General features: G+C 44.4%; 1 protein-coding gene across 1 annotated transcript; it reads left to right on the forward strand.

Moving 5' to 3' along the window:
- Positions 1-1041: 1041 nt before the first annotated feature.
- On the forward strand, positions 1042-7621 carry LOC122441990 (keratin, type I microfibrillar 48 kDa, component 8C-1-like). Its single transcript, XM_043469183.1, has 7 exons — positions 1042-1446; positions 3185-3267; positions 4597-4753; positions 5639-5800; positions 5895-6020; positions 6193-6413; positions 7205-7621. The coding sequence occupies exons 1-7, from the start codon at positions 1099-1101 to the stop codon at positions 7308-7310; spliced, it is 1203 nt and encodes a 400-aa protein (XP_043325118.1). The 5' UTR covers positions 1042-1098; the 3' UTR covers positions 7311-7621.
- The last annotated feature ends 4299 nt before the right edge of the window (positions 7622-11920 follow it).

Here is an 11920-nt window from a genome sequence, read left to right on the forward strand (position 1 = left end):
AATCCTGAAGGAACTCAGGAAAGAAAGAATATCTGCCATCTAGCCATCAGACTGCAGCCATTCCCCTCGATGAGCCTTGAGGAAACTCAGGATGTGAAATTACAGGATACTGGCCCCAGAGAGCCGAGATGCATATCAAAGGAATGATTTCAGTGAGCCCAGACTCTTGCATCTTCTCATACATAGGAAAGCACTAAAGTCCTTAACTTGGGATATCTGGTTTTCCTTTAACAATAACCTTTGACATTCAGACTACTGGCCCTTTGTTGCAAAATTTATGTATAATCTGGCTCCCCACCTCGCCTCCTCAAAGCATTTCTCTCAGAGTTACTTGAGATGGTGTATCCCAGGCTTGAAGTCCTAAAAATTCCTGCTGAATAAAACATAGCCCTCAACTTTTAGGTTCTGAGTGTTTTTTAAGTCAACAAACGTCATACTTTGTATAAGCACAGAGTAAACTCTTCCTGAAGAGTAGGTGATCTCAAGATGTTAGTTTTCTTAATGTTCTGTGAACATTGAGTAATAACAGAAATGGAGCCTGGGGGGCTTCCTGCAGCCCCCTAGGAAGAGGGTAGAATTGCCTCCACCTGGCAAAAGGACCTTGGACAGGATGACCTCATAATCCTTTCCAATCTCAACTTCCAGGATTCCCTACCAAATAGTCTGCTTTTTCTCACAGAGTCTTTACTGAGCATGAGGTAGATGAGCCACTGACCTTTCCTTGTGTAGAAGAAGTGCCCCCAACTCTGGAGGACAGGGCATAGCTATCACTAACTCTATAGCCCATGAGTAAGTGCTGCTGTTGGCAAGATATGGGTGGGTCACTTTGAAGCTCTTCCTTAACCAACCAGCATGATTGTTGATGAGTCCTGACTTAGCAAGAAGCCCGAGTAAAACATTTTATGAGGTAAAGGACTCGCGTGAGGTGGCTAAATAACATGGAAAAATTGGTAGAGAGGGCAAAAAGTGGTAACGCTAAGCGTGGCTACCACACCCACCACTGACAGAATATAAAGACCTGGAGAAGACCAGGACTTACACCACAGAAAGGAACCAGGCTTAGAAACGGACCTTCAGAGCTCTGCTCCCTCCAGCACCATGTCTTACAACTTCTGCCTGCCCAACCTGAGCTTCCGCTCCAGCTGCTCCTCCAGGCCCTGCGTGCCCTCCAGCTGCTGTGGCACCACCCTGCCCGGGGCCTGCAACATCCCCGCCAACGTGGGCAGCTGCAACTGGTTCTGCGAGGGCTCCTTCAATGGCAACGAGAAGGAGACCATGCAGTTCCTGAACGACCGGCTGGCCAGCTACCTGGAGAAGGTGCGGCAGCTGGAGCGGGAGAATGCGGAGCTAGAGAGCCGCATCCTGGAGCGGAGCCAGCAGCAGGAGCCCCTCGTGTGCCCCAACTACCAGTCCTACTTCCAGACCATCGAGGAGCTCCAGCAGAAGGTGAGGGGGTGGGCACTGCCAACTGATGAGCTGCCAATCGATGAACTATTTATCTCAATTTGACATACCCACTTTCAAACGGATTTAAGTTTGGTCAAACCTAATGTTGAAAATGATGAGGACAGAGACATAGAAGTCACTGGCTTACATAAGACACATCACGTCGTCCTAGAGAATCGATGTGGGATGCCCCATGAAGGAGGGGTACAGACAGGGGACAGGATGAGGCATTAGACCAAAGTCGGTCATAGCAATCTAACACTGCTTCTTGTTTAAAACCAGACTGACTGAGGCTTTAGTCCTATTATGGTATTCTGGTCTTGTTTTCAGAGACTTTAGCATTAAAAGGGGCTTCCTAGGTAACACTAGTGGTAGAGAACTGGCCTGCCAATGCAGGAGATGTAACAGACGCGGGCTGGATCCCTGGGTTGGGAAGATCCCTTGGAGAAGGAAACGGCAACCCATTCCAGTATTCTTGCCTGGAAAATTCCATGGACAGAGGAGCCTGGCAGGCTACAGTCCATAGGGTTGCAAAGAGTTGGACACGACTGAAATGACTTTAGCATGCAAACATGCAGCATGCATAGCATTAAAACATAATGATATGCACCTGAATTATTTCTTGGAGCTAGAATTTCCTGCGTGATATTTAAAGATGTAACAAGAGAGTGTGTCTATAACAAAGTAAAAGAGCCACCAACTCCAAAATCTTCCCTAGTATACACAGAGCAAGTGTGCATACACGTGAGAATTCAGGGCCAAAAATATGGGAGTAGAAGTGGGATAAGTACAGAGTGAGTATAGAAGTGGGGCTTAATACATCGTGTAGGTCAGGGAGGGCTTCTCAGAAGAGGCACTATCTGAGCAGCGTTTGAAGGATGAGGAGGAGTTTATATTCAATCACACAAGCCCTTGATTCTCTGACAGAATTGACTGTCCACCATTCAGCAGTTCTGGCAAAGTGAGTGTCAGAAAGGCGGTGTGGGATTTGGAGATCGTGCACTGATTTCTGCACATTTAGTGAGAATGAGGCACAGTGCTGAAGCAAGGGATGAAGTACTGAGTGGGTGCCTCTTTCCTTCAGGAGCTCACAGGGTAATAGGGGAGATAGGAAACAAATAGCCACAGTAAGGTGATAAGATGTTTACCTGGCTAGGTGCAGTTACTGTGGGAGCACCTGGAAGAAGTGACTCCTGCAGGAACTGGGGAAGGAGGGTGAATGTGGCCTATGCAGGGGGTCTTGCTAGGTGGGTGAGGGCATCCAGGCATTCCAGGTAGAGGCAGAAGCTTTGTGCAAAAGCTTTGTCCAGGGCTATGTCGGGGGAGAGTGGAGAGTGGTCAGCAGGGCTGGAATGGTGGTGTGTGAGTATAGGATAACCAACTTGTCTTTGTTTTCTTGGGGGCTTTTGGGGTTTAGCACCCCACCTCCCACTAAGCAAATAGGAACACTGTTCACCCTATGTGAGATTTGGTTCCCAGTATGTTCAGTTCCTGCAGGAAACAAGAGGCAGGCCAAGAAGAGAAGAATTTATGACAAAGGCACATTTCCTCTTGACTGTTTTAGTTGTGAAATGATCAGCTCTATTAATGAATCCTCCCCTTATCCTCAAACTGAGAATGTGAGAAGACTCAAAGCTTTTTGGAAGGAATGTCTGTTTGAAAGAAAATAGTTTTTAATTTTAAGTTATGAGACATTCATTCTTACTACAACTGATTTCACAATTAATCCTGTGCCCAGATCCTGGCCAACAAGGCAGAGAATGCCAGGCTGGTGGTGCAGATCGACAATGCCAAGCTGGCTGCGGACGACTTCAGGACCAAGTAAGATTTCTCTCATAATCAGACCAATTTAGTAATGGACAGGCTGAGTTGCAAAGTGAGGAACTCTGTCCTGGAAGCATGCAAGCAGAAGTTGTCTGCGATCAGAGTGGGAGGTTTCTTGCATTTGGTGTGTTAGGTTAAATGGCAGTCTCCTCACTGGAAGCAAGAATTCTGTGTTTTAAATTTAGTGTGAAAGAGCTCAAGCAGCCATCTATTCTCCCCCCTTTTCAACTTAACGTCTGGATCAACTTTAAAAGTGCATTCCACACCAGTCTCTTAATACAGTTTAGTTATGATCAGCCCATTGGAAAAAGTTAAATGACACAAATGGGAGGCAAAATTCATTTCAGAGAATTCATCAGTTTTTCTAGGTATGACCACTATAATTGTAAGAATCCATTGCATTTTTATGAGACTTCATAGTTTGCAGTGTGATTCTACCTATATCATTTTTTCATCTTTGGGCCAACCTGATGACATGTTTTTTTTGGGTTGGGTGGGGTGGGTGGAGCAAGATGAAGTAGGAAAAAATAGCCATATTGCTTTGCTAGGCCTAGGGGGCCACAGAGGGCTAATGTCCTCAAAACTGTGTGACCCTGACATGTCAGTTTGGTTCCCATTTTACAAATGAGGAAATCGAGGCTCAGAGAGATTAAAGAGCTTACCACTGTCCTCATGGCAGGGCTGAATCTCAGTGCCTTCTAATCCAGAGCTGCTCTCACGATACCAGGTTGCTTCTCAGGGTGGTTGGAAAGGAAGGTGAGGAAGTCCATAGCGGGCTAGTGAAGTCACCAACTCACTTGAGAACGGAGGATAACAGGGCTTAGTTGTTAGCAGCCTGTGATGGGGAATCAGAACAAATGAAGTAAAAGGTAGATTTAAACTATACATTGGCTTCTCTGGTGGGTCAATGGTAAAGAATCTGCCTGCAATGCAGGAGACGCGGGTTTGATAATCCCTGGATCAGGGAGATCCCCTGGAGAAGGAAATGGCACCCCCCACTCCAGAATTCTGGCCTGGGAGATCCCAGGGTCAGGGGAGCCTGGCCGGCTACAGTCCATGGGGTTGCAAAAGTCAGACATGACTTAACGACTAAACAACAACAAAAACTATACAGGGGTGCCCCACCAATACCTTCTCTGTGGGTCTCAGGGAGGAAATAAGTCTTTTCACTCTGCGCAGTGGTCTTTTTCCCTTTCAAAAGACTGCAAAAATTCCAAATATTTCACAATGTAATGAATTAGAAGGGGCGAGCCAAGTAAAGCCAAGTAAAGCCTAGGAAAAAGTCTTCCTCTTTGACCTCCTTTGATTGCTGGTTGTGTGTGCAAGGTACCAGACGGAGCTGGGCTTGAGGCAGCTGGTGGAGTCAGACATCAATGGCCTGCGTAGGATCCTGGATGAGCTGACCCTGTGCAAGTCCGACCTGGAGGCCCAGGTGGAGTCCCTGAAGGAGGAGCTGATCTACCTCAAGAGCAACCATGAGCAGGTAAGAGAGTCCCAGCCCCTGACATCTCTATACTGAGAGTCCTGTAACTTCCCTGAGCAGGATAATGTAGGTCTTTTAGGTCTTTGCTAGACATCCTAGAGCTGAGAACATTTTGCTGGATGCTCAAAACACCCTTGGTGGGTTGTTGGGGAAGCTTACTTTTTTTACCTAAAAGAGTGTGGTCAGCTAATCTATTTCCATTTGGGGCGAGAGCTTTAAAATACTTTCTACTTCTTGATAAGATTGGTTGTCTTCTGAATAGGTTGTCTTCCCATTAATGACTGAGACTGAAAGGAGATAGCAAACTTCTTTGTTTTATGTGTCCCCTAGATAGTAGAACCCAAGCTAGAATAAATGGATGGAAGGATGGATGGATAGATAGGAAAATAGGAGAAATGAAGGCACTGAAATAATGGTTGATTCAGACTCATAGTTGAATGTAATACTAGGATATCAGATGCATGTCTCAATTATTAGATGTTTTGATGAAGAGGACAAAACCCCTCATGGACAGTGTGTGATGATAAGAAGACGTGAAGTAAATGGGACCAGTTAAGCCTAGTTTCTCTCTATTTAAGTAGCATTTAAGTGGCAATGATTATAAACCAGTTATCATGCCAGGTTTATCACTGAGCAAAGGAAAAGTAAAAAAGAAATGGTAGAATCTTGGAGTGGGAAGAAACATTAGCAATCAAGCAGCCTCATGATACAGATGTGGAGACTCTCAGACAGGAGGCCTGACTCATAGGAAGTAACTTCATCAAGTTTTATGTCAACATGTGTCCTAAATTCTAATGCAATCTTTCCACCACATTCGACTCCCTCAAAGAGAATTTATATATAGATTTCTTTCTACGAGTTCATTCTTTTCCCTTTCTCCATCAGGAAGTCAACACCCTGCGGAGCCAGCTGGGAGACCGCCTCAACGTGGAGGTGGATGCCGCCCCCACTGTGGACCTCAACCGTGTGCTCAATGAGACCAGGGCTCAGTACGAGGCCTTGGTGGAGACCAACCGCAGGGACGTGGAGGAATGGTACATCAGGCAGGTGAGCAGCTCAGCACGTGGTCTCTCAGGACCCTCAGCTCCCTGGGGCCCTTCAGGTGGAGTCTGATCCTGCCTTCTGCCCTTTGGTGTTTCAGACTGAGGAGCTGAACAAGCAGGTGGTGTCCAGCTCAGAGCAGCTGCAGTCCTGCCAGGCAGAGATCATCGAGCTGAGACGCACGGTCAACGCCCTGGAGGTGGAACTTCAGGCCCAGCACAACCTGGTGGGTATTGATGAGACTCCTGGTGAGGAGGTGAGGTCAGGGAGTCAGGGGCACTGGGATGCCCTCCAGGCCACCCTCTCTTGAGCTCTTCGAGCTTGTGACTTGTTTGGAAGTGATGGAGAAGTCCCTGAAGGAGCAGCTCTGTGACCTTTCTCCCCTTTCCCCCTGACAGAGAGACTCCCTGGAGAACACCCTGACAGAGACGGAGGCCCGCTACAGCTCCCAGCTGGCCCAGGTGCAGGGCCTGATTGGCAACGTGGAGTCACAGCTGGCAGAGATCAGGAGTGACCTGGAGCGGCAGAACCAGGAGTACCAGGTGCTGCTGGATGTGCGGGCCCGGCTGGAGTGTGAGATCAACACGTACCGGGGACTGCTGGACAGCGAGGACTGCAAGTGAGTACCGAGCATGTGGTTCCCCTGCATGGTACATGCACGGTCTTACCAAAGGACAAAACAGGGGTTTCCCAGGTCAAGTTTCAGATGCCAATATGTCTGCAAAGACTAGAGTTTAATACTGCAGCAGTGGGAAGTGCAGGGTGTGTGCTGCTGTCACTGCCAGGCCTAAAGGTATTTTCTGCTTCAAAAGATACTCCTGAGCCTTGACTGTTTCCCCCACTGGTGAGCTTTTGGAAGTTGATGGGTAAATAAAGCTTTGTACCTTCAGCAAAAGAGAAAACAAACCTATAACCACCATCACATGTACTTGAATAGTGCTTTTGGATTTAATCCCCACTTTCAAACCTATTGTTTCATGGATCCTGGCTGGGATTCCCCCGAGAAAGGCAGAGTGGGGATCAGGGAAACCACCTTATGGATGAGCATTTGAGTATCAAAACGGGGAGGTGACTCAAATATTTCTAGGGTCCAGCACTTTTCACCTAACCAAGTATTTTCATGAACACAATCTGTGCGGTATATATTATCAATCTGTCTCACAGGTGAGGAGGGATAAAGGGCCTTCCCCACAACTCCAGGCATATAGAGCTGGGTTACATCTCAAGGCTTCTTTGCTCTTTTCTGTCCCATCTCTAAGCTTTGCAGAAGGAGTGATCCGAATAAGACTTGGCTTCCTAAGAAGTCAGAGAATGGCTTCTGTTTGTCCCCAGTCTCCTTGGGTTGAACTCCCTCCTTAATTTTTGTTATTATCCATCTCATGCTGATGAGCTAATGGTTCTGTGTCCTAGGCTGCCCTGCAACCCCTGTGCCACGACCAACGCGTCATCAATTGGGTCCTGCATCACCAATCCCTGCAACCCCTGTGGCTCCCGCTCCCGCTTTGGGCCCTGCTAGACAGCCAGGGCCAGCAGGAGGACTGTGTGAAGACAGAGGACCGTTGATGGACCAGCCCTGCTCTCTGACAACCATCAGCCATTGGATAGTACCCCAGTCACCACCATAATTCATAGTCTGGAAAGAGACTGTCCAGGCCCACCTGATCCTCTTAATTCAAGGCCAATTTCTTGTGACCTGATGGTCTGACAGGTTTGGGCTGGGAAGGTGTCACATGAGGAGTTTTGTGGTTCTCTCTGCTGCTTTGATCTGTCTTGTAGTTCCCCAAATCCCTTTGTTAATCTCCTAATAAACTTTCCTCTTGCAAAGCAGTGATGATTCTCATTTGTATTCATTCCTTTTAAAGTGTTCGCTCTATGTGTTCATACTTCATATAAAAGCCACTTGAAAGTGAAGGAGGACTTGTCATTTAATCCTCTCCTTAAAGGTCTTTATTACCATTTGTTAACATTCACTAAACACAATGTGTCCCAGCAGAGACTCAGGCCAGCAGGGAACCAGTGGGACCACGGAGGCAAGAGGTCTCATCTGAATATGATAAACATGTTAGTTATGGAATCTTACTCAGTAAAGTCCAACAGCTAACATTTCTCAAACATTCTACCTTTCCTTTTCCAAAGGCCTACAAGAAGAAGGACAGGCACTAACGTTTATTAAATGCCAACCAAGCACTAGAAACTGCGTGACTAATTTTTTTCTCTTATGGTTATAGTAAGTAGAAATATTAGGATCGAACCCAGAGCTTATTCTCTGAATGTCAGTTACATGTGAGGTGTGACTAAGAGAGAGTAAAACTGATTTTAAATAAACATCCTTCATGATTGTTACCTGGGGAGGGAGGTGGCTATTAGTACCCCAAACACATCTTCAGAATCTCTCCTTCAGCAAATACTGAAGAACTCATAACAGTAAAAAGGGTGATCTGTTTCTCTTCTCACTTGAAATTTTTTATCCACTGGATGGATGAATGGATAAAGGTAAATATACATAATGGAAGGAAGACAAAGAAGAAAATCTTGACATTGAGACACCATGGATGAACTTGGAGGGCATTATGCCAAGTGAAATAAGCCAGACACAGAAAGACAAATACTGCATGATCCAGCTTATATGTGAAATCTGAGTCACACTCATAAAAGCAAAGTAGACTGGTGGTTTCCAGGAGCTGAAGGATGGGAGAAATGGGAAGATATTGGTTAAAGGGTACAAAATTTCAGTTATGTAGGAGGAATAAGTTCTGGTGATTTAATGTACAAAATTATGATGATAGTTAATAATACTGTATTGTGTACCTGAAATTGACTTCTGTTTGTTTCCAAGGCAAGCCATTCAATATCACAGTAATCCAAGTCTATGCCCCAAACACTAATGTCAAAGAAGCTGGAGTTGAACGGTTCTATGATGACCTTTAAAACCTTTTAGAACTAATACCAAAAAAAAAAAAAAAAAAAAGATGTCCTTTTCATCATAGGGGTCTGGAATACAAAAGTAGGAATTCAAGAGATACCTGGAGTTAAAGGCAAGTTTGGCTTTGGAGTACAAAATGAAGCAGGGCAAAGGTTAACAAAGTTTCACCAAGAGAATGCACTGGTCATAGCAAACACCCTCTTTCAACAACGCAAGAGAAGATTCCACATGTGGACATCACCAGATGGTCAATTAGGAAGTCAGATTGATTACATTCTTTGCAGCCAAAGATAGAGAAGCTGTATACAGTCAGCAAAAAAAAAAAAAAAAAAAAAAAAAGACTAGGAGCTGACTGTGGTTCACATCATGAACTCCTTATTGCCAAATTCAGACTTAAATTGAAGAAAGTAGGGAAAACTACTGGACCATTCAGGTATGACCTAAATCAAATCCCTTACGATTACACAGTGGAAGTGACAAATAGATTCAAGGAATAGATCTGATAGACAGAGGGCTTGAAGAACTGTGGACAGAGGTTTGTGACATTGTACAGGAAGCAGAGATCAAGACTAGCCCCAAGAAAAAGAAATGCAAAAAGGCAAAATGGTTGTCTGAGGAGGCCTTACAAATAGCTGAGAAAAGAAGAGAAACTAAAGGCAAAGGAGAAAAGGAAAAATACACCCATCCCTATCTGAAAGCAGAGTTCCAAAGAATAGCAAGGAGAGATAAGAAAGCCTTCCTCAGTGATCAATGCAAAGAAATAGAGGAAAACGATAGAATGGGAAAGACTAGAGATCTCTTCAAGAAAATTAGTGATATCAAGGGAATATTTCATACAAAGATGGGCACAACAAAGGACAGAAATGGTATGGACCTAACAGAAGCAGAAGATATTAAAAAGGGGTGGCAAGAATACACAGAAGAACTATACAAAAAATATGTTAATGACCTAGATGTGTGTGATCATTCACCTAGAGTCAGACATTCTGGAATGCCAAGTCAAGTGGGCCTTAGGAAGCATCACTGTGAACAAAGCTAGTGGAGGTGATGGAATTCCAGTTGAGCTATTTCAAATCCTAAACGATGACGCTGTTAAGGTGCTGCAGTCAATATGCCAGCAAATTTGGAAAACTCAGCAGTGACCACAGAACTGGAAAAGGTCAGTTTTCATACCAATCCCAAAGAAAGGCAATGCCAAAGAATGCTTAAACTACCACACAATTGCACTCATCTCACACGCTAGCAAAGAAATGCTCAAAATACTCCAAGCCAGGCTTCAATAGTACGTAATCCGAGAACTTCCAGACATTCAAGCTGGCTTTAGGAAAGGCAGAGGAACCAGACATCAAATTGCCAACATTCATTGGATCATAGAGAAAGCAAGAGAATTCCAGAAAAACATCTACTTCTGCTGTATTGACTATGCTAAATCCTTTGACTGTGTGGATCACAACAAATTGGAAAATTCTTTAAGAGATGGGAAATACCAGACCACCTGACCTGCCTTCTGAGAAACCTTTATGCAGTTCAAGAAGCAACATTTAGAACTGGACATGGAACAACAGACTGGTTTCAAATTGGGAAAGGAGTACATCAAGGCTGGATATTGTCACCCTGCTTATTTAACTTATATGCAGAGTATATCATGTGAAATGCTGGGCTGGATGAAGCACAAGCTGGAATCAAAATTGCCAGGAGAAATATCAATAACCTCGGATACGCAGATGACAACACCCTTATGGCAGACAGAGAGGAAGGAACTAAAGAGCCTTTTGATGAAAGTGAAAGAGGAGAGTGAAAAAAACTGTTTTAAAACTCAGCATTCAAAAAACAAAGATCACGGCATCTGGTCCCATCACTTCATGAAAAATAGATGGGGAAACAATGGAAACATTGTTTTGGGGGGCTCCAAAATCACTGCAGATGGTCACTGCAGCCATGACATTAAAAGACATTTGCTCCTTGGAAGAAAAACTGTGAGAACCCTAGACAGTGTATTAAAAAGCAGAGACATTGCTTTGTGACAAAAGTTCATCTAGTCAAAGTTATGGTTTTTCCAGTAGTCATGTATGGATGTGAGAGTTGGACCATAAAGAAAGCTGAGCACTGAAGAATTGATGTTTTTGAACTGTGGTGTTGGAGAAAACTCTTGAGAGTCCCTTGGATGGCAAGAAGATCAAACCACTCAATCCTAAAGGAATCAGTCCTGAATACTCATTGGAAGGACTGATCCTGAAGCTGAAGCTCCAATACTTTGGCCACCTGATGCAAAGAGCCAAATCACTGGAAAAGACCCTGATGTTGGGAAAGATTGAAGGCAGAAGGAGAAGGGGACAACAGAGAATGAGATGGTTGGATGACATCACTGACTCAATGAAGATGAGTTTGAACAAACTTCTGGAGTTAGTGAAGGACAGGGAAGGCTGGCATGCTGCACTCCATGGGGTCAGTGCAGAGTCAGATCCGACTGAGCAACTGAACTGTACTGATACTTGAAGTTCTTAAGAGGATAGATCTTAAATATTCTTAAAACAGACATAGCCACATATAAAAGGGAACCTTGTAATGGTTGATGGACAAGTTATTTAGCCTGATCGTAGTATTCTTTTCACAATATATGCACAAAAGTAACAGCATTTATTTATATACCCAGCAATACCCTAACAGCCCTCTGGGTGATTCTATTACATTCAAATTTGAGGAATTTTAACAGATTTAGCAAATATTGGCAATACATATGGATATGATGGTATCCTGTTATTTTAAAATTCTGTTTTCTTATTAATACAGAAAATAAGCATTTAAAATATTTTTTATTAGTCATTTGAGTTTCTTCTCTGTAAGTTCAGTTCAATTCCACTTGAAGTAATAGCATTTAAAATGTACCTACAACAGTGCCTGGAACTGTCTGAGGTGTCAGGACAGAAAGTGAATGAAATTAAGACTAGCTCTCAAGGTGGGGAGAGTTCCTTTCTTTCTTTTTTATTATTATTATTATTTTTATTAGTTGGAGGCTAATTACTTCACAACATTTCAGTGGGTTTTGTCATACATTGATATGAATCAGCCATAGATTTACACGTATTCCCCATCCCGATCCCCCCTCCCACCTCCCTCTCCACCCGATTCCTCTGGGTCTTCCCAGTGCACCAGGCCCGAGCACTTGTCTCATGCATCCCACCGGGCTGTGATCATTGTTTTTT

Source organism: Cervus canadensis, chromosome 1 (assembly GCF_019320065.1).
Source record: "Cervus canadensis isolate Bull #8, Minnesota chromosome 1, ASM1932006v1, whole genome shotgun sequence".
Classification (NCBI taxonomy): Eukaryota; Metazoa; Chordata; class Mammalia; order Artiodactyla; family Cervidae; genus Cervus; species Cervus canadensis.